This window comes from Protopterus annectens, chromosome 6.part0 (genome assembly GCF_019279795.1).
Source record: "Protopterus annectens isolate FY-2018-M chromosome 6.part0, PAN1.0, whole genome shotgun sequence".
Taxonomy (NCBI): domain Eukaryota; kingdom Metazoa; phylum Chordata; order Ceratodontiformes; family Protopteridae; genus Protopterus; species Protopterus annectens.
The window spans coordinates 1,944,699,089-1,944,721,742 of NC_056737.1; the positions used below are offsets into that span (position 1 = coordinate 1,944,699,089).

General features: G+C 37.4%; 1 protein-coding gene across 2 annotated transcripts in view; it reads left to right on the forward strand.

Moving 5' to 3' along the window:
* The window catches only part of PDE1A (phosphodiesterase 1A), a 2,023,853-nt gene that overhangs the window by 1,991,130 nt on the left and 10,069 nt on the right, over positions 1-22,654 (forward strand). The window contains exon 15 of one of the 2 annotated variants that reach the window (XM_044075254.1): positions 8,757-8,877. In XM_044075254.1, the coding sequence (XP_043931189.1) occupies positions 8,757-8,836 (80 nt within the window). In that variant the 3' untranslated portion in view covers positions 8,837-8,877. The remainder of the gene's footprint in view (positions 1-8,756; positions 8,878-22,654) is intronic. The other variant, XM_044075255.1, reaches the window with a different exon arrangement.

Below are 22,654 nucleotides of genomic sequence, written 5' to 3' on the forward strand. Positions count from 1 at the left end.
GCTATGTCAAACCCAGAGCTATTGGAAATGCTCCACTTAAAGAAATCCCAATCCCTCTGAGCTACACGGTCTAGGGACCTAAACCTTGTCACCACAATAAACAGAACATGCTGGAGGGATAGATTCAAGTCCCAGAGACTTCCCATACTCTAGAACAAACTACCTATCTATATCAAACAAAGCTCCTCATTAGCACTCTTCAAGAAAAATCTTGATGATTGGATTGGACAAAAAAAATTCACTCTGGGGATCACTTCTGTGGCTCTGCTCGACAGGGGCACATGAAAATAATTTTCTTGGGTGGCGATAGCCAGGGTACCTTTTTGGCTAGGCTTATATAGGCCCTAGGGCCAATAGCCTAGTACCTACCTATGAACCTATGAACTTATGTGTTTGGACCAAAATACATTTTAAATATAAAATTGCGCTTATTATTATTATTTCTTTTTTTCATCAAAAATCAACTTAATGTGCTAAACAAAGTGTTGGGAGACCATCAATATGTATACATGTTGTTTAAAACAGCCCTTTTATCATATATATATATATATATATATATATATATATATATATACATATATATATTTAAACCAAAAACATTGCCAAGAATCATCTCGGAGGCTCCATAGAGCCGTTAAGCATTATAGTCACTCTGTCTCCATTACCATAGCAACCTGAGATGTCTGTTTCTGTTAGTGTCTGTGTACTGCATACTAGAGGCTCGCGATGCACCTGAAGCAAAGCTTCACTTCTCTGCAACTTCAAGCCTAAATTCCCTCCCTTTCAGTGAGGCAGCAGCCAGGAAAGGAATGAAGAGCAAAGAGATAAACGATAAAAAAAAAACCCTCCCAACAAGCCGCCACAACAAGAGATAACACATTCTTCCAGCCTTCCCACCTCTCACACAGCAGATGTATAAACAAACTATTCTCTGCCAAAATATCCCAAATCACAGTTTTATCCACCCCCTTCCCCTGGATCTAGGCTAAAACATCAAATGTCTCTTCCTAATACACAAGCATCAGTAAACCTCGATCACAAGCTGCAACCCACAGCTTCCCGGTGATGAAAACAGCAACATACAACAGATGCCAGACACAGCTGCATCCACACACACCATATCAGGCTTAATCAAATAGCACTCAATGCTATGATACCTACCATAATTGATATTAACTATGTTTTGACAATGATAATGACATTTGTACTAGCTGCCAGACACTGCTGCATCCATGCACACCATATCAGGATTAATCAAACAGCACTCGTAGCTGTGATACCTGCCATAATTGATATTAACTATATTTAGACAGAATAATGATGACATTTGTGCTAATAGCTTGCTACTATTATTTAACTAGGATATACATGACATTTCTAAATCATACTTTAACTGAAGAAGGCATTAATCTCCATGACAGCATTTTTTTTTTCAAAACACTTTGCTGTTACTGCTATTATATATGATGTTAATGTGTTACATTTGAGGTTGAACTCTAATGAATGGTACCTTGTTGAATTAGTTAATTAATTAGTGCTGTCACCTGACAGTAAGACATTGTCCCGTTCACTTCTCAGCTAGAGCGTCTTCTGTCTGGAGACATGCGTGAATGGGCATACCTTCTTTGAAGGTTGTGCATCAGGGCTGGCAACTTGGCACATAAAAATCTACTGCCAATCATTAGCAGACCAGAGTTCTGCTGTGGCGACCCCTAAAAAGTTGAAAGACACAACAACAACAACAACAACATTATAAGTAAAAACAATGAAAAATGAACGAGATAAGTATTAATTGAGTTCAAGTAGGGGAATAGAAACTTCTATGTTTATATTATATGTTGCTTTGTTTGGCTTATATATAATGTAAATAGTAACCTATCTTGACCTACCTTGGTTTGTGAAGAATTACTGGATGCTTTAAACATTCTGAATAAATCATTACTGTTTCTCAGTTGTTTAAGAAACCCTCCTTTTTTTAAAATAAAAACAGATGACAAGTGATGTAACATATCAGCTGATACTTTGAGAGATGTAGTTGAGTTATTTTTTGGGACAGCTATCTTGGAATCAGTTTTTTGTTTTTACTTGATAGCATCAGTCCAAGGATTTGTTTCTTTTATTCTTTTAAGAGTAGGGACCATCCATTCCATTCCTTCTGGGGTAGACACTATGTTGTTGTTTTTGATTAATATAGTAGCTTCTTCTAAGTCATTAAAGGTTCTCATCTCAGTGGCAAAAAGTATATTTTATCTTGGCTGGAAAGGCCAGCTGTACTTTAATATTGTTTTATTTCAACAATTTTATTATTGGCCAGACTTTTTTCTTTGTTCTAGTATTCTGGAAGAATAATCACTGTCAAACCTTATCAGGCTTTGATTGTATTTTAAGGGTGACTTTCTCCAAGCAGATTTTAATATTACTTCCTTGTCCAGAAATAAAAGAAATTGTATAACTATGGATCTAGGTGGAGTATTTGTTGAGTTAGAAGCAGGTTTCCTCTGTGCTCTATGCACCCTTTCAATTCCAAATGAAAGTCTCTCTTTCAAGTCTAAAAGTTCAGGAATCCAGGTTAAGCATGAAATAATGTCTTCTCCTTCATTGTTTTCTGGCAGACCAAAGATCCTTATGTTGTTTCTCCTTTCCCTGTTTTCTAAGTCATCTATTTTGTTAAGCAGCCATGTATTCTGTTTAAGCAGACATTCCTTTTGGAATTCTTCCTCTTTGAGTTTCCCTTCAATGTCATTTAGAGAAGTCTCTATATTTGTTATTTTTATATGGTCTTGCTGTAATAGTTCCTTAAGAGGAACAGTCTGTTTTTGAGAATTTAATTTGAGGTTTTCTAAGTCATTTTTAAAGCTATCCATCTTCAAAGATAGTTCCTGTAAGGTAGATATAAATTGCAGTTCTTTTTTCAAAGCAGCATCTGGATGAGAATTCCTTGAGTTGTTCATATTCAGTGATTCAATATATCTCCAAGTTACTTGACAGGAAAATGTTTATATATTTCCACCAAAATTTATATTTATGTAGTTTAGTAGTTTATCTATAGATTTCTGACATTTTAAACTTGAAAATAATAATATTTTCTTATATTATTATACTGGTTTATGGAACTCTCAAAATTCACTGCTCTCAATTGACCATCTAGTCTCTGCCCCCGCATGTCATCCTTCTGATGAAGGAAACTTGTCTTCTGCTGCTTTGCCTTACCTAAGCAGTCATCTAACATTCTGTCCACTAAATGAAACCCAGGATATCAGTTTCACAGATGGGAATTTTCCTACTGCAACGATAGTGTTGGTTCCTTTGCACTTCCAGGCAGCTGGCATTTCATGTCATTTATACAATGCCCAGATTGATAAGCTGATTACTCTCAGACGTAGAGCTTGCCGATTGTACAAGACCTTGGCATGTCTTATGCTCTTTGTATCCATTCATTGATGTATTTATTTATTTTTGTTTGTTGACTGGGATAGTCTGCTGAGCATTTTCAGCAGGATCTTATCGAAAAAGGTCCAGACAAAGAAAAAGGTAGATGTAAGCAAAAAGAAGCATGCAAAAATAAAACATGAGGAAACAAGCAGAATGGATAAAATAAAATATGTAAAGTGCACATATAACAGTAATGGCATCATACATAGTTATGTTTAACAATTAAAAACACAAAATAATGTGGAATCAAACCAAAAAATGAACAACCAAATAAAAGCAATCCAACACAACAGTTGAGGTCGGTGGAGAATTTAATAAAAATTTCACAAGACAAAGAGTGCTTTTGTTTCATAAGAGAGACTTCATAAGATAGTAGCTTTACACACCCACTTCCATTTAAATACCCTTCCTATAATGGTTAACAAGCATCATTAATTGATCAGCATCTGTTTAACCCTTAAATAACTAAAACATACAAAAAATCATTAGCCAAAATTCCTTAATAATTAACAACATTCTGTTTAAAATTTGTGCAATCATAAACAAATGTACCATTGTAGAAAAAATATAATTGTAAAAATATAATCAAGTCCCACAATACTTTCATAAATAACAGTGTGTCAATCTTATACTAAGACAGCTCTTTCCTTTAGTACAGGCATAAGGGAAACAAAATCATTAAGTCCAGGGGGAAGGTTGCTCTTAGCCTCAATTGCCATTTTAACAACTTTTTTAAGAAAATAATCTTCCAATCTCCCCATTAATATTGGGTATCAAGGTATCAATAATACCAAACCTAAATCCACTAAAATTCACATACTTCCTAGAGTGTTTATGGAGAGCATTTATTTCTTTGTTCACATTTATCTTGTAAAGGTGCTCATATATCCTCATTGTTAAAGCTCTCTTTGTTTTCCCAATATAAAAAGCAGAACACCCTTCACATTTTGCCAAATATACTAACCTTTTAGAACATCATTTTCCACTTTTGAATTTCACCCTACTTCCTAATTGGTTCTCAAGAAAAGTTTGGTCACCCTTTATGATAAATAGGCATTGCTTGCATCTACCACAGGGTACTGTTTCAAATTTCCGACTATTAACAGGAATACGTTTTGATTCAAAAATCTGTTTGAAATTCTTTCCTGTTTCGAAAGAAAAAAGGCGGGGGTTTGGCCAACTGCTTCTTGTACTTCAGTGTTAACTCTCAAAATACACCAGTTTCAATTCAAAAGTGGAAACAAAGAAACAAATGCTCTCTATGAACACTCTAGGGAGGAGTTAAAATGGCAGTTGAGACTAAGAGCAACCTTCCCCCTGGACGTAATGATTTTGTTTCTCTTATGCCTATACTAAAGGAGAGAGCTGCCTTACTATAAGATTTACACAATGTTATTTATGAAAATATTGTGGGACTTGATTAGATTTTTACAATTATATTTTTTCTACAATGGTACATTTTTTATGATTGCACAAATTTTAAACAGAATGCTCTTAATTATTAATGAGTTTTAGATAATGATTTTTTGTATGTTTTAGTTATTTAAGGGTTAAACAGATGCTGATCAATTAATGATGTTTGTTAGCCATTATAGGATAGGTATTTAATGGAATTGGGTGTGTAAAGCTGTTATCTGATGAAGTCTCTCTTATGAGACGAAAGTGCTCATTTATTGTCCAGTGAAACTTTTTATTAAATGTTCCACTGACCTCGACTGCTGTGTTGGATTGGATTTATTTGGTTATGTTTAGTAATTAATAGAAGTATTCTGTCACATGCACTAAGATATATAATATATTTCTTTTTTTATTTTAAAGGTTATCTCAAAGATAAATAAACTTTTGGGTTAAAGCTATGAGTATAGAGGGGAGATTAGAGTGTAAGTTATATAGGACTAAGGTCGATGGGAATTAAAAGAGTTTAGTAGGAGTTAAATGCCTGTAAACCATTCATTCTTTTCCATTGTCCAATAAGTTGCTAAGTAATTTAGAAAAGAAACATTCTCAGTATTATTTTTAGATAGTGTGTTTCAGAGTCAGAAACTTAATAAAAAAGAAATGTACACTTTAACTGAATTAGTAGTTGATGGGCTCCCTATTGAAATGTTGACATTTAAAATGCAGAGTGCCATGAATCCAAAAAAAGACTGAAAACACAGGAAAAGAGTGAATCTCAAAAAACACTCTCCTTGGAATTCCTTTTTGTGGGGGAGGGGGTTGCACATAGCCCCCCCACCCAGCATATACACACCAACTCAGAGGTCACCACGCCTCAGAGTAAAGGGAATACTCCTAGAAATGGCATCTTGGACTTGGTATATATAAGTCCGATCTTTCAGCCATTCAGTGTCCGTGTTTTGAGACTCGCTGTATGCTTAGCATAACCTTTCTGAGTGAATAGATAGTTCAAGCATTGTGGTAGGGCTGGTCTTGTATTTAGAAAGTGTCTGACTCTTAATCATAATATTTAAAAATTATGGTAGTTCATATGGTCCAGTAATACAGATATTGTGAGTTGATAGGGCAAGAAAAAATATGTTTTTATTTTTATTATTTAGGAAATGATACATTGATTGTTGAGAATGCATAGATTTTTTAGTTCTGGCTTAGAATGGAAGAAGGCTTATTGCTACAAGCAGTTTATGCTGCTTTCCAGTTAGAATGGAAAGGGGACTGCTTGCTGAAAATGGTTTGAGCTGTTATTATTAACCAAACTAAAACCAGCATGAAAAAACCTCCTCCCATTAGTTGCAGGTTTGAGTGGGAGCCTTACATACAATGGATTAGGTCATTATGTTTTGGCTTAGAATGAGAGGAGGGGCTGTTTGTTGCTAAGTTTTGTTATTGTCTTTAATGAAGTTGAAGGGGGTTGCTTGCAGTGGATTGTTAAGTGATCCAAAACCAGTGTACCAAACAGCTCTACCATTAATCAAAAGGAAAATATAATACTGCAAGTGAGCTATGGTATATGTAATAATGGATGTAAGAAGACCTTTCTGAGGCTGGCTACCTTGATGTGATATAACCTGCTGTTGCAGTGTATCAAAGTTACAAAATGTCAGTGAAGTTTGAATGTGGATATCTCTAGGAATGTGCAATCTTTTGGGGGTGGCATGAATGACTGGCAAGGCTGAAGAATGACTGGGTGTAGCAATGCTAGACCTTAGAGTACAAACTTTAAAAACCTAGTTGTACCACTGCACTGAAAAAAAATGCTTCAGGGGTGGGATATTAGGCACCAGGGATATTTTATATACTGTTCTGTCAAGTCACTTAGTTGATAAAAAAGGGATGCAGGGAACCACTAGTCATCAGGAATACTATAAGTAGGATGCCTTAAGGGCACTTAAATGAATTGCAAGCATGTACCTTCTCTCCTCAAATATTAGTCTAAGATGAAAACTACAAAGGGGGAAAGGCTTTGAACCCTGCAACCTTGACACAGGAAATCTTAGCATTAACTTATTGTGATAACTGCTAAGGTAATGCAGCTGCATTTTATTAACATATGAGGAGGTTGTGGATCGTTGCCTGCAATAGACTGTGCCTTACAAGGGACAGGGTCAGAGAAAATTACACAGAACTCTCAACTTCATAGCACAAGAAATCAAAACAAAGCCAAAATTAATGGTGGAGAAATCATTGACTGGTTTTAGTTATTTGTCCCACAAACCTAGAAACTAGCTAGTATAACAGCTATGAATTGTGAAACGCTAATGTCTGGAATTAATGACTGACTGAAAATCTACCAAGGCATTAAAAAGATGTCTAGAATGTTCTGTCAGCACAAGAACAGGTATGGGGTATGAATTTGATATATATTGTTTGTGGGAGCATGAATGGGCGGGGGTGCCTGTGCTAACCTGATGCATTGGTCACCACTGTTAACTACCACAGGAAAGTGCTGATCTGCACTAGAGGTAGCTAGCGCTGATTCAAAAACATGCAAATTATCTGTTTATAACATCTTTCCTCATTGTGTCTACTGTAGCTCTGAATAAGCTAGTAATGTACTGCACAAACAGGACCTTTTCACCACAGCCCTTATTGTGAGCTCTTGAGTTCCTTCTGAATTCCAGTATAACTGTGAATGACCATTTCTGGATTTAATTTATTGAGTGTAAGAATGCACTCTCCATAGATCATCATAATCATCTTTCAGCTGTTCCTGTTAGGGGTCGCCACAGCGGATCATCTATTTCCATTTCTTCCTGTCCTCTGCATCTTGCTCTGTCACACCAACTACCTGTATGTCCTCTCTCACCACATTCATAAACCTTATCTTAGGCCTTCCTCTTTTCCTGTTACCTGGTAGTTTCATCCTTAGCATCTTTTTCCCAATATACCTCTCATCCCTCCTCAGCACATGTCCAAACCAACGTAATCTTGCCTCTCTGGCTTTGTCTCCAAACCTTCCTACCTGGGCTGACCCTCTAATATACTTATTCCTAATCCTGTCCACCCTTGTCACACCCAGTGCAAATCTTAACATCTTTAACTCTGCCACATCCAGCTCTAACTCCTGCCTTTTTGTCAATGCCACTGTCTCCAACCCTTATAACATAGCTGGTCTCACGACCCTTTTGTAGACCTTCCCTTTCACTCTTACTGGTACTCGTCTGTCACAAATCACTCCTGACACTCTTCTCCACCCACTCCATCCTGCCTGTACTCTCTTCTTCACCTCTCTTCCACACTCACCATTACTCTGAACTGTTGATCCCAAGTATTTAAACTCATCCATCTTCACCACCTCTACTCCTTGCATCCTCACAATTCATCTATCCTTCCTCTCATTTAAATACATATATTCTGTCTTAGTCCTGCTGACCTTTATTCCTCTTCTCTCTAGACCATATCTCCATCTCTCCAGGGTCTCCTCCACCTGTTCCCTACTCTCACTACAGATCACAATGTCATCTGTAAACATCATAGTCCATGGGGACTCCTGTCTGATCTCATCTGTCAACCTGTCCATCACCAGTGCAAATAAGAAAGGGCTCAGAGCTGATCCTTGATTTAATCCCAACTCCACCTTAAACGCATCCATCACTCCCACTGCAGACTTCATTGCTATCACACTACCCTCGTATATATCCGGTACCACTCTCCATAGATATTTTTAGAAAAAAATGTGGATAGATGACTCTTTGCATACTTGTCTCTTGATTCAGGTTGCAGAACTTGAAGCTTTTAAAAAATATATCAGTTTTATGTCATCCTTTCTGGACTCTTTGCATAAGAGCAGCACAGGTGAGAAAACATCACTTATTACAAATAAACAATTGAATAAGATATACTCACAATTTTTTTTCTTTTCTTAGCAGGTTCACCTGAACACTGTAATCAATCTGAAGACACCTCAGAGTCTACTAAACAGACAAATGATGTTAATCACAGTTAAGCATTACTGCAATAAGAATTCCACAGAGTTAGGAAACAAAGGTGAGAAAAATATTATACTGCATTTAAAAAGAAATGTTAGCACATCAGATTAGTTTACATTGATACCTACAGTGCTAAGAAACAGCGTGATGATATTCCTTAAACTCACCTGCATTACAAAATGATTACTATGGATAACTGCAGAATGGTTAAGCATATTTTTATGAATAATTTATAATGATATTGGCTGTTCTGTTAAATGTAAATGTATTGGCTTATTATATTACTTGCGTGGTCTTTCTTTCAACAATGGTAAAACCCCATTTCAGTTAAAATAATGTAAAAGGCTATATGCAGTCTTGCATGTAGTGCAGACTGGTATACAAGTTGACCAAACTACTGCATGTTGACTGGAACTCATATCTGAGCTTATACGTTCATAGGTGTGTTGTAGGCTCATGACCAATGGGATCTTTTTAAGCATATCCATGTATCCCAAATATCTGAAAAGTTATATTACCCCTGGTAAGGGTAAGAAGGGGCTTTGAAGATGAAACATTTACAAGCAGGGGCCTGGGAGATGAGTCATTTACAGGTTGCCTGTGTTCATTAGAGACATAGGTGCTAAGCCAGAGATGAGTTTCCTGTTCCCCACCCAGTTGTCCAAGTTACACTTGCTTCACATAGATGAGGGCCTGTTCCAAAGAAGGGATAGTTTCTTGGATACAAGCCTGCCTGTCCAACAGGTCCTGTTTGTATCACAGGGAAGGTTTAAGTCTTTAGAATGGGTAATTCTGGAGCTGTTTATTTTGCGGATATGCAGGAGGTCCATTAAGATGGGTACAACAATGCATTGCAATCCAGACATAGATCTCACAACAGCCTGTAGGAGACAGAATACAGGGCTAGGTTTTTGAGGCAGTCTGCATAGGACATGTTAATTATGCTTTGTATTCTTTTAGTGAGGAACCTCTGTGGACACTCCAGTTGTTAGATATGCCTGGTTAGGTATATGCCAAAGTTAGCATTATACTCAATGATAGGTCTGATAAATGCCAAATACAGTGAAACAATGACTTCCTTGGACCTAGATGCCATACTGTACCTCTCTTTACATATTGCACAACATAAAATGATTAATGTTTATTTTTATCTGGAATATAGAATGTACCACAGCCATATTTAGATATCTAGCTGTGGGTCTAAGAGTAATATATACTGTCTGGGTGCATAATCACTTTAATATAGATATTTTGTTCTGTGTTCATTACTGTGTTTCTTTGAGAATATAATAAAGTGAAATTGCTTATCATGGTGCCATTTAGTTGTTGCAGCAATCATTTTGTACTTGAAAGATTATGACCACTAACATTCAAACTAGCATATTTTAAAATTATGTCTGTTGCATATTTTGTTTCATGTGCATTACAAAGAAATAGCATTATGCAGATCTCAGTTGCAGTGTACGCATCAATTATTAATGGAGACTGTTTTACAGCTGTCCTGATTTTGTGTGCACACATCTTTTTATGCATTTCCAACACTACCTGAGTATCACTATGTTATTTTTATGAACTAGAGAAGAGAGCAATTTGAGCATAACGAGCAAATTGTTACATAATATGACACATTTCAAAATACTTTAGCAAATTCAGATGTTATCTTGCTGGGTTCTAAACTAAGAAGTTCTTGAATCCTACATATTTAATCATTAAATTGTTGTTAAATCATTGTTTTTACTCTGATTATCTCCAAATAGCATAACAATTGTTTATTAACTAGTGGTTATGCTTTCTGATGCCCATTTTAATAGTACTTGCATTTTTCTTTACTGCTGTTAAAACTCTTCTCACACGTAGAGTATTTGGAAGGGGTATCTACTAGCACTTGTAATAGTATGAATGTAGGCACACTGGGTTTAGAAAAGTAACCTAGCCAGGCACTGGTGATGTCTTCTGTTGGCAGTGCTATTGCACCAGCAACCTGATCACTCATCCATTGGATATGAATCTATTCATCCATCCTTATGGGGTCAATAGTCTGGCTTGTCATTCTTCAGGATGTATGAAGCTGTTTGGTCATCGCCTTCTTACAATTAGGTGGTCTCCACAGCTCATGTATCTGGTAACTGGATACAGACCATCTAGATATTTATACATTTTGACTTGTTTTCATGTTTTTTTTTTCTATGTACCTGTTCCCCCATCAACAGCATTCTTCAGGGTCCCTATCTTAAAAATAATATTGCATAAATTCCCTTTACTGAGTCTCTGGTCACCTCCTGTTGGATTGTGATTAAACTGCTTAGTGGTTTTCTTCTTTGTAAGGTGAAACGGATTTTCTACTTGCCTCTGCATACTTTAGTTTTTTGTCATCTGGAACACAGTTTTCCAGTTTCTGAATAACAGATAGCATTTTTTTGGTCATGTGTATGGCAATGAGATAAGCAAAATCACTATTATTTTTCTTGAAACCTGGGGATTGCAATGCATGCTCATATGTTTTCTCTAAAAAACATCCAGATCCTTTGCCTAGTTCATTTGTGGCCAGGTGTTACATGGAAATATAAAGAATTCAATACCATTTTGCTTCAAAAAGTTTTTCAATTGTTTTGTTTGACCTGTAGATAGCTGGCACCTACAGGCCGTTCAGGCAAGCCATTTCTTGCAGTCATTTTGTTCCTAGTTACTGTTATTATCATTTATGTCCTCAGTCTTTCTGTATAGATGACTTATGGATACTTTCAATGATTATCTAATGTAATTAGGAACATGGAGTCCCCTAAAGAATCTGAAATGTCATAATGAGTATGTACACAATCAGACACCAAGAAAGCAGCTGTAGTAAAAAAATTCACTTTTTGTCCCAGTCCACTTCAATAAACACATCACACCGAATGACGTTTGATGACCTTTATTAAACTTCCATAAATATAATTTGTTAACCGATATTTATTAGTTACAACTGAAACATAGTATAGCTGATTTTAATGACAGCATAAGCATCCATGTAATGTTAATTAGGACAGCATGACCTCACTCACCCTGCCCCAGTAAGCAACATCCTTACCTCTGTTCACTTACTTTACTTATGAAGCAGCATCCCATCACTCACTTCCATTACCGCTTATTGAATTACACATCCAATCAAATAAGCAGCATCCTTACCTCCGCTCACTTATTTTATTTATGAAGCAGACTCCCATCACTCACTTAATTTACCACTTATTGAATTAAACATCCAACCAAATAAGCAGCATCTTTACTTCCGTCCACTTATTGTACTTATCAAGCAGCGGTGAATGGCTCCCTTCACTCTGGAATAAAATCCCAGTCCAAGTTAGGCAGAGTCCCTCATTGACTCTCTTCAAGAGGAATCTTGATGAGTGGATTGGAGATAGTAGGTTTACCCCGGGTATCACTTATGTGTCACTATTAGACAGAGGCACAGTATACTAACCTCGAAAAAGGGCATAGCAAAATTCATTTAAAATGGGTGGCGAAAGCCAACACACACTCTGGCTAGGCTTATAAATGCCCTAGGGCAGATAGCCTAGTATGAACATATGAACCTATGAACAAGTTCATGCCAAAATGTTATTCCTAACCCAGTTACACTTACATAAAACTCTTAATCCCCTCCCTACCCTTACCTCATTTCCTCCCAATCATCCCTCATTCCCATTTAACCCTTTCATACCCCTACCCTCTTAATTCCCACTACTATATTTATCTAACCCCTGCCCCTGAAGATGTCCCTGGACAATTCGGTTTGTTAACAAACCTTATTTGTCCCAGTCCCCTTTAATAAACATATCACACTTAATGACATTTGATGACCTTTATTAAACTTCCATAAACATAACTTGTTAACCAATACTTATTACTTACAACTGAAACATAGTATAGTTGATATTAATCACAGCATAAACATTCACGTAATGTTAACCATGACAGCATGACCTTACTCATCCTGACCCAATAAGCAGCGTCTAAACCTCAACTCGCTTACTTTACTTATGAAGCAGCATCCCAGCACTCACTTCATTTACCATTTATTGAATTACTCTTCCAACCAAATAAGCAGCGCCCTTACCTCCACTCACTTATTTTACTTATTGAATTAAACATTCAATGAAATAAGCAGCATCTTTATCTCTGCTCATTTATTTTACTTATCGAGCAGTATCCAACTGCTCACTTTCCTTTCCCAGCTCACTGAAATGAAAATCCAACACCAGAGGGGGAACAGAAGATGGCAAGCCTGAATGTCTTCTCTGCTACCAGCCTGACCAGGCTGCTTCCCCTCCTTCATACCAAACTTCCAACAAAAACTTTGCAAAACAAACTTGACTGTACATTAACAGTTGAGCCAAAACATCATTCTGTGTATTCCCTCATCTGTGAGCCAAACTGGATCCTCGTCAAAAACCTACAAAGCCCTATCCTATAAATACACAAAGAAAACAGTTGCATAAACAATTGAAATAAAACTGATGATAAACAAACATATCTTCACTTATCATTCTACCCCTGATCACTTTGTAATTATTCCCAGATCATTACCTTATAAATGTACCCACAAAATACTAAAGATACAACACACCATCTGAAACAAAACAAGCCCAACTGCATGCCATCCTAATTAGCCACAGTATCCTTTGCCATCCAAATGCTATAATAATAACTAAAATGAAATTTCCTATTCTAAAAGATCAGTTTAATAATAATCAAACCACTATATCCACTATCTGTAAAGCAAAACATCTAAATGACCAGAATAGCTTCTGCTGACCAGCTAACCACCCACTTTAATGACTTCAATACATCCATAAAGCCATTATCCTCTGTACTGAAACTCAATGAGCCTCCATTTCCCCAAAAAACCCTGAAACACAACTTATCTTGTCAACAGACACAGTCTGCCAGTCTTCCCACTATTATTTACCCTAACCCTTCAAACATACAAACCACCATCCAAGACTTAGTAAAGTGACATAACATTGTCACCTGTGCCACTGTACTAATCACAGCCAACTCCACCCTTGTCCCAAAGTATCACCCATAAAACTCTTTTATAAACAAACAAAAAAAATTCAAAGACACAAGTACTTGTTATGGTGGTGAATTTGCCATTTGAATGTTGCCTAAAAAAGGCACTATAGGGGTGGCATAAGCCTTAGCCATTATCAAGAATCCCAAGGGTGACAGGTGCAGGCCATCTCTGGCAAAGCATCATGGTCTTTTGAGCATGTCATCCCAGGCAGACAGATACTGGATCCCCTTAGAATGACACCAGAAGCTTAGCCAATTATTGAAGTCACTCATTTAGTCCTTGTACTGTGGTATAATTCTGGGAGATGGCAGGATGCTACTCAGGGCTAGGTCATACCTGCCTGGGAAACAAGATCAGACAGCTCCTCCATGTCTCTTTTCATGTAGTCCAGGGAGGTATGTCTCAGGTCATTCACACCAACATGACAATGACAGAGTCATAATTGTACTTGTTTTGGAGTGACCTGAGTGCGTATGTTATGTGGCGGATCCTGGCACCTGACAGGCAGCTGACAGTAACTTTCTCCTTGTTTACCCTGGTGAGTGGAACATCAGTGTGCATGACTATAGATTCAGCTATGACTAGATTGTTGGGTATGTTGTTATGCCTTATGGGCTGTGGTTGAGTGGAACACTAAGTTTGTGGGCTATGTGTCATCTGGGTTGTGTTGGGGGATGGAGTTTGCTTGTGTTTCTGCTTTGGAGGTCCCTGTTGCTTGAGCAAATTTTTATTGAGAGCCTCCATGAATGTAGGTGTGTGTTTTGTGTTTCTGTGTGTGTGTTTTGGTGGTGTAGGTTTTGAGGGACTATGTGATGAGTGCGGTATGGTGCAAGTGTTTACCTTCTCCTCTTGACTGTCGTTTCCAGTCTTGGGTGAAGATAGCTTTGCTTCCAGTTTGGCTATATAAGTGCATCTCTCACAGGTTGTAGTGTTGGGTGGTAGGAGGAGTGGGTTGTCTGTGTGCATGAGGCAATTGTTGGATTGCCCCAAGATACCCAGATTCATCAGGTAGACAGGAGAAATCACCGGGAGCTGACCCTTAGACATGCCTGGATAGGTGCTTATTAATAAGTACTAAAAATTGTTTTCCTCTAAACAAGTGATGAAAGCTGAGTGCTGTAGTAATGTGTAGCTTATTTAGTGCTTACAATGAGTTCTAAACAAGTGCTGAGCTCAAAGAAACAGATTTGATTGCTAAAACTAAAAAACTGGCTAGTTCTAAGGGAAAATTCGAAGAGCAGACTTTATGGCGCCAGGAATAGTTTAACACTGTCTAAGTGGCAACGCATAACGTGTTTTTTTTTTTTTTCTTTAGATAAGCTACCTAGTGCTTACCACTCCCACTGATAAGCTAGAAGGCTTCCCTCCAACACAGAAAGACTTGGGGGGCTTTGAAACTTACAAACAGTCCTGGATACAGCAAATCCCATTTACGTCCTTACTTTGCGACTGCGACCTTAATTTAATTGCCAGACAACCAGCGGTTGCAAGACTTAAATGAAACGTGCAGCAAATTCCGTACTGTTAAAAGAAAACACCTTACTATTATTTTCCTTTTGTTTTTTGTTATTTTTTTTGTTTTTTTTATCTGCAGTCTGTAAGATTAGCCACCAATTTACCAGAAAGCACAACTAAATCGGACCAATTATGTAGGATACCCCTCCAATGTCTGGACCCTCGGCACTTACCTGGAATGCTTCAACAGCATGTTAACCAGAGAGCAGTGCACCAATCCCTTTCGCAAGTACATCTGTAGAAATCTGTACTGCTTAGGGGAACACTACCCCATGGTGATAATTATCACCACACCACTCATGCGCAGGGTGCATCTGTTAAAATAACTCCAAGCCCGCCGAAAGCCACTTGTGGCTTACCCTGAACCACACCAGCACAGGAAATGCTACGGTGTTCTACCACCAATAATGAGTACTTACCTGAAAAAGAAGGCTAGAGAAGAAGGAAAGGAGGCTATGGAAGAAGGATCACTCTACATACTAGTGGAATAGAGCCCTACCATGCCTCTAACATCCAGCTAACCGACAAACCTCTTCGGAGCGTTTTTTTTTTTCTATTATGCTATTATTTTATTTATTTATTTATTTATTTTACAGAGCTCCCTCCCTGAATAAAGATACCAAATTACCCATTCCACTGCCCAAAGTACTCAAACCTCCCCCCATGGTGAAATACTAACAAGCAAACTAGCTATAAACCAAGCACAATCGCCACTCCTCACTCAAACCATTAGACCACCAACCAACACAACCCTAAAACTGAACAGAAATGTACCACATAGGGGACAGGGGAAAGCTGTCCCATGGATGCTTTACACCATAACCACTAATGATAAACTTATTGGCACACCATGCACAACACCGAAAGCATGCAGACTAAAAGGGGCAGCCTTGCCAGGAAGAAACCATCACTGAACCTCCTGCAACCCAAAATGACCATTCTGTCTAACACAAAACCCAACCAACCAAATAAGCCAAGAAAAGGAGAAAGAGGAAGGAAAAAATAAATGAATAAATAAAAAGTAATTACCTATATGAATCATCTGCCTCCTACTGTAGACACTAACCAGTAACCTGAGGCTTACCTGTTCTCCAAGAATACCTACAATTCGGCTTGAACGTCACTTGCCCTAGCAAGTTCACGCCAAAATGTGATTCCTTTCCCAGTTACACTTGCATAAACCCTTTAAGCCCCTCCCTACCCTTAACTCATTTAATCCCAATCATCCCTTATTCCCATTTAACCCTTTCATTCACCCTACCCTCTTAATTCCCACCACTATGTTTATCTAACCCCTGCCCCTAAAGATGTCCCTGGATAAATTGGTTTGTTACCAAACCTCATTTATTGAGCACTTTCACCTCACTAAAGTGATAGAGACCTCATCAGAATAAAATCAACATTTTCATTCAGAAGTCTGAATAATCTTGCTTACATAATCACGCAACATTCTTGAACCATGTTGAATAATTAAAGACTTGATTAAAGTACTGCAAAAATAGCAGTATACAAAAACAATAAGTAAAAAAAGGATGAAAAAATATTCATATTAAGAAATGACTGTCAGTTTTAACAGTGTTTTAAAATTAGTATGTTCATTTATACCTTATAAATTCTGTGCTTCCAGGCGTAGTTGCAATTCTATTTCCTTTTTGTCTAATATTTCTTCAAAATCATTTCTTTACTATCCAGACATATGAATCCTACTACATACCAGTTACGTTTCCTAAAATTGCCACGTTGCAATGAATGCCTTGGCAAAGCATTTTTCATGTCTATCTCATTCCATGCCAGGACATGTTCAGAAATTCATTGTGTGTTTGTGAGATGTTTTATCTTCACTGAATTTTTCACAACTGTCAGAGGTAATCAAGTAAACCATATCAAATGAATTATAAGTATATCTAGCTTTGGTCCATAAACTAGAAGAAAAACATGTCAAGAAAATATTGTGATGTTTACTCATGTACCTACATTGTGAGCATTTTCCACACTCATAGGTTCCTCTGTTCTTGTGACTAGTACTGCCAGTCATTCTTCAATCCTTTTGCATACATGTTCTCAAATTATCAAATTCATGTTTTTCCTACACGTAAAACGGGAGTTTTAAGATACACTCAAAATGGTTTCCTCAGATATAACATATTACCTTCTATAGCACCCCACGCACCTGACATATTTCAAAGAACAGATTATGTATTAAAAAGTGTTAGAATAATTATAGTTTACCTGAGTGATAGTCTGGTAACTGTCAGAAAAGAAAAAGAACACATGGATACCTGGACTATTGTGCTAACTGTGAGGAAGATTGTAGTAAACTAAAAGAAACTGTCTTTCAAAAGGAAAATGCATAAAATCAAACGATGTAATACAGCTGTATTAAAATAAAACTCTGTGTACATACATCTTTAACAGACAAAAGTAAATTAAATTGTACTGTATCCCTGTGAGGTGTAATATGTAAATCAAAATATGTCAAATGCTATAAAACTGTGCAGTTTGATATTATAAAAAATACAGTTTTATTTAATGACTTCTGTTCTGTGCAAATATATGCACTGTTGCAAGCTAAATACATTTTGCAAAGTCTGTCAGGTCATGTGATGATTTCCCTATTTGGATTTTGGCTTGCTGAATTTTTCCTTTCCTCTTTGGATATGTAACTTTGAAAACAGGAAATGTATCTTCTAAAATTCAAAAGCTACAGGAAATCCTGTTTGGAGATTTATAAATAGAGGCACATGCTGCTAACACAAAAAGTAACAGCTACATTAATTACTTTTAATGTATAACCCTGAAACATAGTTCAACCATTGCCTGTAAAGTATAAGGGCAATGAACAATTATTTGGGACGTAAACACCAGAGATATTAAAGGTCACTTTGCCTTTAGCTAAAAGCAGATATTTTAAATTTAGATGTTAGATAGTCTTTTATGACCATCATCTGCATTTTTAAATGTTTTGTTTTCAATTTCTAGTGCAAGTCTTTTACTACATACGTATGTGGGAAGAACTGCTGTAACTTATTCATTTGAAATAAAGAATTTTATTATTCATCTTTAAAGAAACACATCACACCAAATTTCAGCACCAACAGTTTAACAATGGGAAGCAGGTTATTACTAAACAAGTGGAGAATACTATTTTTAAAAATGTAAATATATCACAGCCTGATGCCTTTGCAAAGTCTAAAATATCTGTGTACCTCTTTCTAGCTATAAAAGAACAAGAAATTTAAAGGAACGTGTTGGAAGATGTCCTTGGCCCTTCTCAGAAAGTAAGGAGATGCTTAGGAGTTCTTATTTTGGCTGTTCCCGGTTAGGGGTCACCACAGTCAATCACCTGTCTGCTCATGATTGGCAGTGGAGTTTTTACAGTGTTGAGTTGCCAGCCCGGCACCCAACCTTCCACAGAAGGTACACACAAGCATGCACTCATGCCTAGGGCCAATTTAGAGTGTCCAATCCACCTACAGCATGTCTTTAGGAAGAAACTGGAGCACCCGGAGGAAACCCACACAACCACAGGGAGGACATGCAGACTCTGCACAGAAGGCACAACAGATGAGGATCGAACCAGGGAACATCTTGCTGTGAGGCAGCAATGCTAACCACTGCACCACCAGGCCACCCTTAAGGAGATGCTTAGGAGTAATCAGTGCAAAGTCTACAGTCATATTCAGGTGGCGACTACTTTTAGAGCCAAACATTGGAATTAAGTTATGTTTAAATGTAAAGGCAGATGGTAATACAAGGGGTTTAGGGGATGTAATGAGTTGTAGTTGTATTTATGTTTATGTTGGGAAAACTAAGCATTCTCTAAAAGTCCATATCAATGGGTTTGAGAAATATAGTAATTAAAATGCTTTAGTGAAAGCTAATCTATTTTGAATAAAGGGTTGGGTTTTATACCCTCTGGATGTAATGACATGACTGATATCATTGTTGATATCAAACTATTTACCAGGAATTTGGGTCTTAAGTTATTATTTGGCCAAGATACTGGTGCTTGTAATACTATGTATAGACCCTTTAGGAAACCATCTACTTTCATGCCTCCACAGCACCCTTTACTAGAGGCATTTGAACAGGCCTGTGAGTCTGACCTGTTTGACCTTTACAATGACAGACATGCTAAGCCTGATTTTTACAATATGACTCTTGGTGAGGAAGCTGCTCTAGCAGACTTGAAGTGTAATGATCAAATAGTAATAAGACAAGCGGACAAAGGTGGAGCCATTGTGATTCTGGACAAATCTGATTATTTAGATAAAATGTTCTCTATGCTAGCTGACAGGGAGACATACCTCCCCATTTCTAATTGTGTTTTAAATGATTTAATTAGGAAAGTACATGCCAGTTTATATGATTTATTGCTAACCATGGTCATTGACAATGACCTCTATTTGTATTTATTGGTTGACAAGCCTCTAGTTCCCTCTTTTAGGGGCCTCCCAAAGATCCACAAGGATGTGAAGAATCTCTCCTTAAGACCAATTGTGTCTAGTCGTGGATGGCTGACAGAACCTCTATCCATCTATCTAGACAAATTGCTTAAACCTATTGTTTCAGAAGTGGAACATGTTCTAAGAGACACACCACACTTCTTAGAAAACTTAGCTATTTATAGAAAGTCCTCTCCCTTCAACATCCATAGTGTGTTAGTCACACTTGATGTAAAATCGTTATTTACATCAATACCCAATGATGTTGGTATGGAGTATATTCGAGCACTATTAACTAAGAAAAGAACATCCATTAATACCATCAACAAGTGTATGTCACTCCTTGAAATTGTTCTTGAGAACAATGTTCTTTGTTATGAAAACAAGTACTATTTACAAACGAAAGGGGTTGCGATGGGCACCCCATGTGCCAATGCCTATGCCAACTTGGTATTGGCACAATGGGAAGACCAATATGTTTTTAATACTAGTCTTGATCACAAAAAAACATCTCAGACACTACAATAGGTTTGTGGATGATGTCTTTTTACTTTGGGATGGTACCATTGAGCAACTGTTAACTTTTGTGAGTTACCTTAATGAGACAACTGATTTTTTACATTTTGAATGTTGCTATTCTATAGACGTCATTGAATTTTTGGATGTTAAGATAATAAAGGGAACTACTGGCTTTGACACAGAGCTTTTTAGGAAACCATGCTGGAGGAACAATCTCTTGCATCGGGCCAGCATGCACCCTAGGCATGTGCATCAGAATTTAGTGAGTAATCAAACAATAAGGATATCCAAGTTGACATCTCAAGATAGTGTTTTTGATCACCATAAGTCAGTACTAGCTAAGAATTTTATATCTAGAGGACACAATCAGACACAGGTGCATGCAGATATTGCAAGAGGTGAACGTTGTAGGGAGAATATAGGGGCACCACTGATCAATAGATCATACCCCCATGAAGTTATTAAAACAACCAGCCATTCAGCAACCATAAATAGGATAGTCATCCCTTTTACTAACAGGAATCACCATGTATTGGATGTCCTGAATAGGAATTGGAGATTGTTGATGGTCGATGAACGGATTAAGAGCTTAGTTGATGGGAGACCTAGAGTAGCATACAGAAATATGCTGTCTCTCAACAGATTACTTTGTTACGACAGGGCCCATCAGAGTACTAGAACTCTATACAGAACAGGTACATTTAGTTGCAGTTCTTGCAATCAGTGCAAGTATGTACACTGCTCTGATAATTTTACCCATCCTGTGACAGGACGTTCTTATAATTTTAGACAATATGCGGATTGTAGATCCACAAATTTGGTCTATGTTGCTGTTTGTCAGACCTGTAATACTTTTTACGTAGGCATGACAACAAGATCTCTAAGGGAGCGTATGAGGGAGCACCTATATGCTATTAACAAGGGCAATACCACCAATGCCCTAGCTAAGCACATTTTAGATGAAGGATGCTCACACAATTTTAAATTTCAGGTTTTAGAATTAGTATCCACCACCAGCCGACTAGGCAACGTTAGAAACACCACAGAAGAAAGGGAGGCTAAATGGATACTCAAACTGCAAGCACACAAGTTTGGCCTAAATGACAGAGTGACGTTGAAGCCATTTCTGTCCAGCAGACCACTTCGACACTAGTTTTATACTTTTAGCTAACATGGCCAGTTTATTAATCATGTCTTTACATTCATCACCACCCGTTTGTTTGTTTGTTTGTTTTTCTAATTGTTTGATACATATGTTGTGTATTAGAACTCTGATTCATTGTTTTTAATTGGGAAGTGACATCAGGACATGTATTTAAGTGGAATTATTTTTTATTATTTTTATGTCTGATGAAGCGTTGTTATAACGCGAAAGCGCTTACCTTGCAGCTGATTCTTTTATTGTTCATACAATAAACGTGGTTTTATTATTCCAAGGAGAGAGTTTTTGTCCAAAATTTTGCCGCACATGGTGCACCTTCTTGTTCTTCTATTTGTGCATCTACTTTTTCATTGGAGGTGCTTTATCCAGCAGGAATTATTCGTTTTTTGTGACTTTATACATATAAATGTATTTAATGTTTTGATCAAGTCTTTAAGGTTGCTTCAGTGGTGTAGAAGGCTAAAGCTGACTATCACCCAGCTAACCTGGGCTCAGGTGACTGATGGAGTGGCAGGGAAGGATGGGTGTGCATATCGTGGGGGGATGCTCATCTCTGTACTCCGCAGTGGGAAGCGTGGACCATGAGGAGGGGAGTGGCCATTGGACGGTTTCTAAAATTAGTGTAGGAGAGATGGAGGAATAAAGGTAAGCCATAAAATAAAAGAAAATCCCTGTCCCTCACAGAAGCACAGTTGCTGGCAAGACCCCCCCCAAGACTTTCTTTTAGGTTAAATGTTGGCACAAGCCTAGCTTTGATGTTAGTCTGGGGAGATAAAACTAGGGCTGGAACACACAACAATAAACAGGTGCACTAGGATAGAGAGACCAGAAATGTAAAGCAATGGGGTGGAGGGAACAAAAAAGTCTTTGAATGGTTTGACATAGTATTTCATGTGTCTGTTCAGGCATTCTAATCTGACAGTCTTAAACCTGTAATAGTGCTCTTCCACACAGTTGATCAGTTTGTGTGATAATAGATTTTAATGAAATTGATGTTTTTTTAATTGACTGTGTTATTTAAGAGGGTATATTTTAAGCATGTTTTCAATGCCTGAGATAGGACCTTGTTATTTTTGTACATAATCTTTTATCACAACTCACAATTTTCTGAACTTTTTATTCAGCAACAAACATCAGAAAA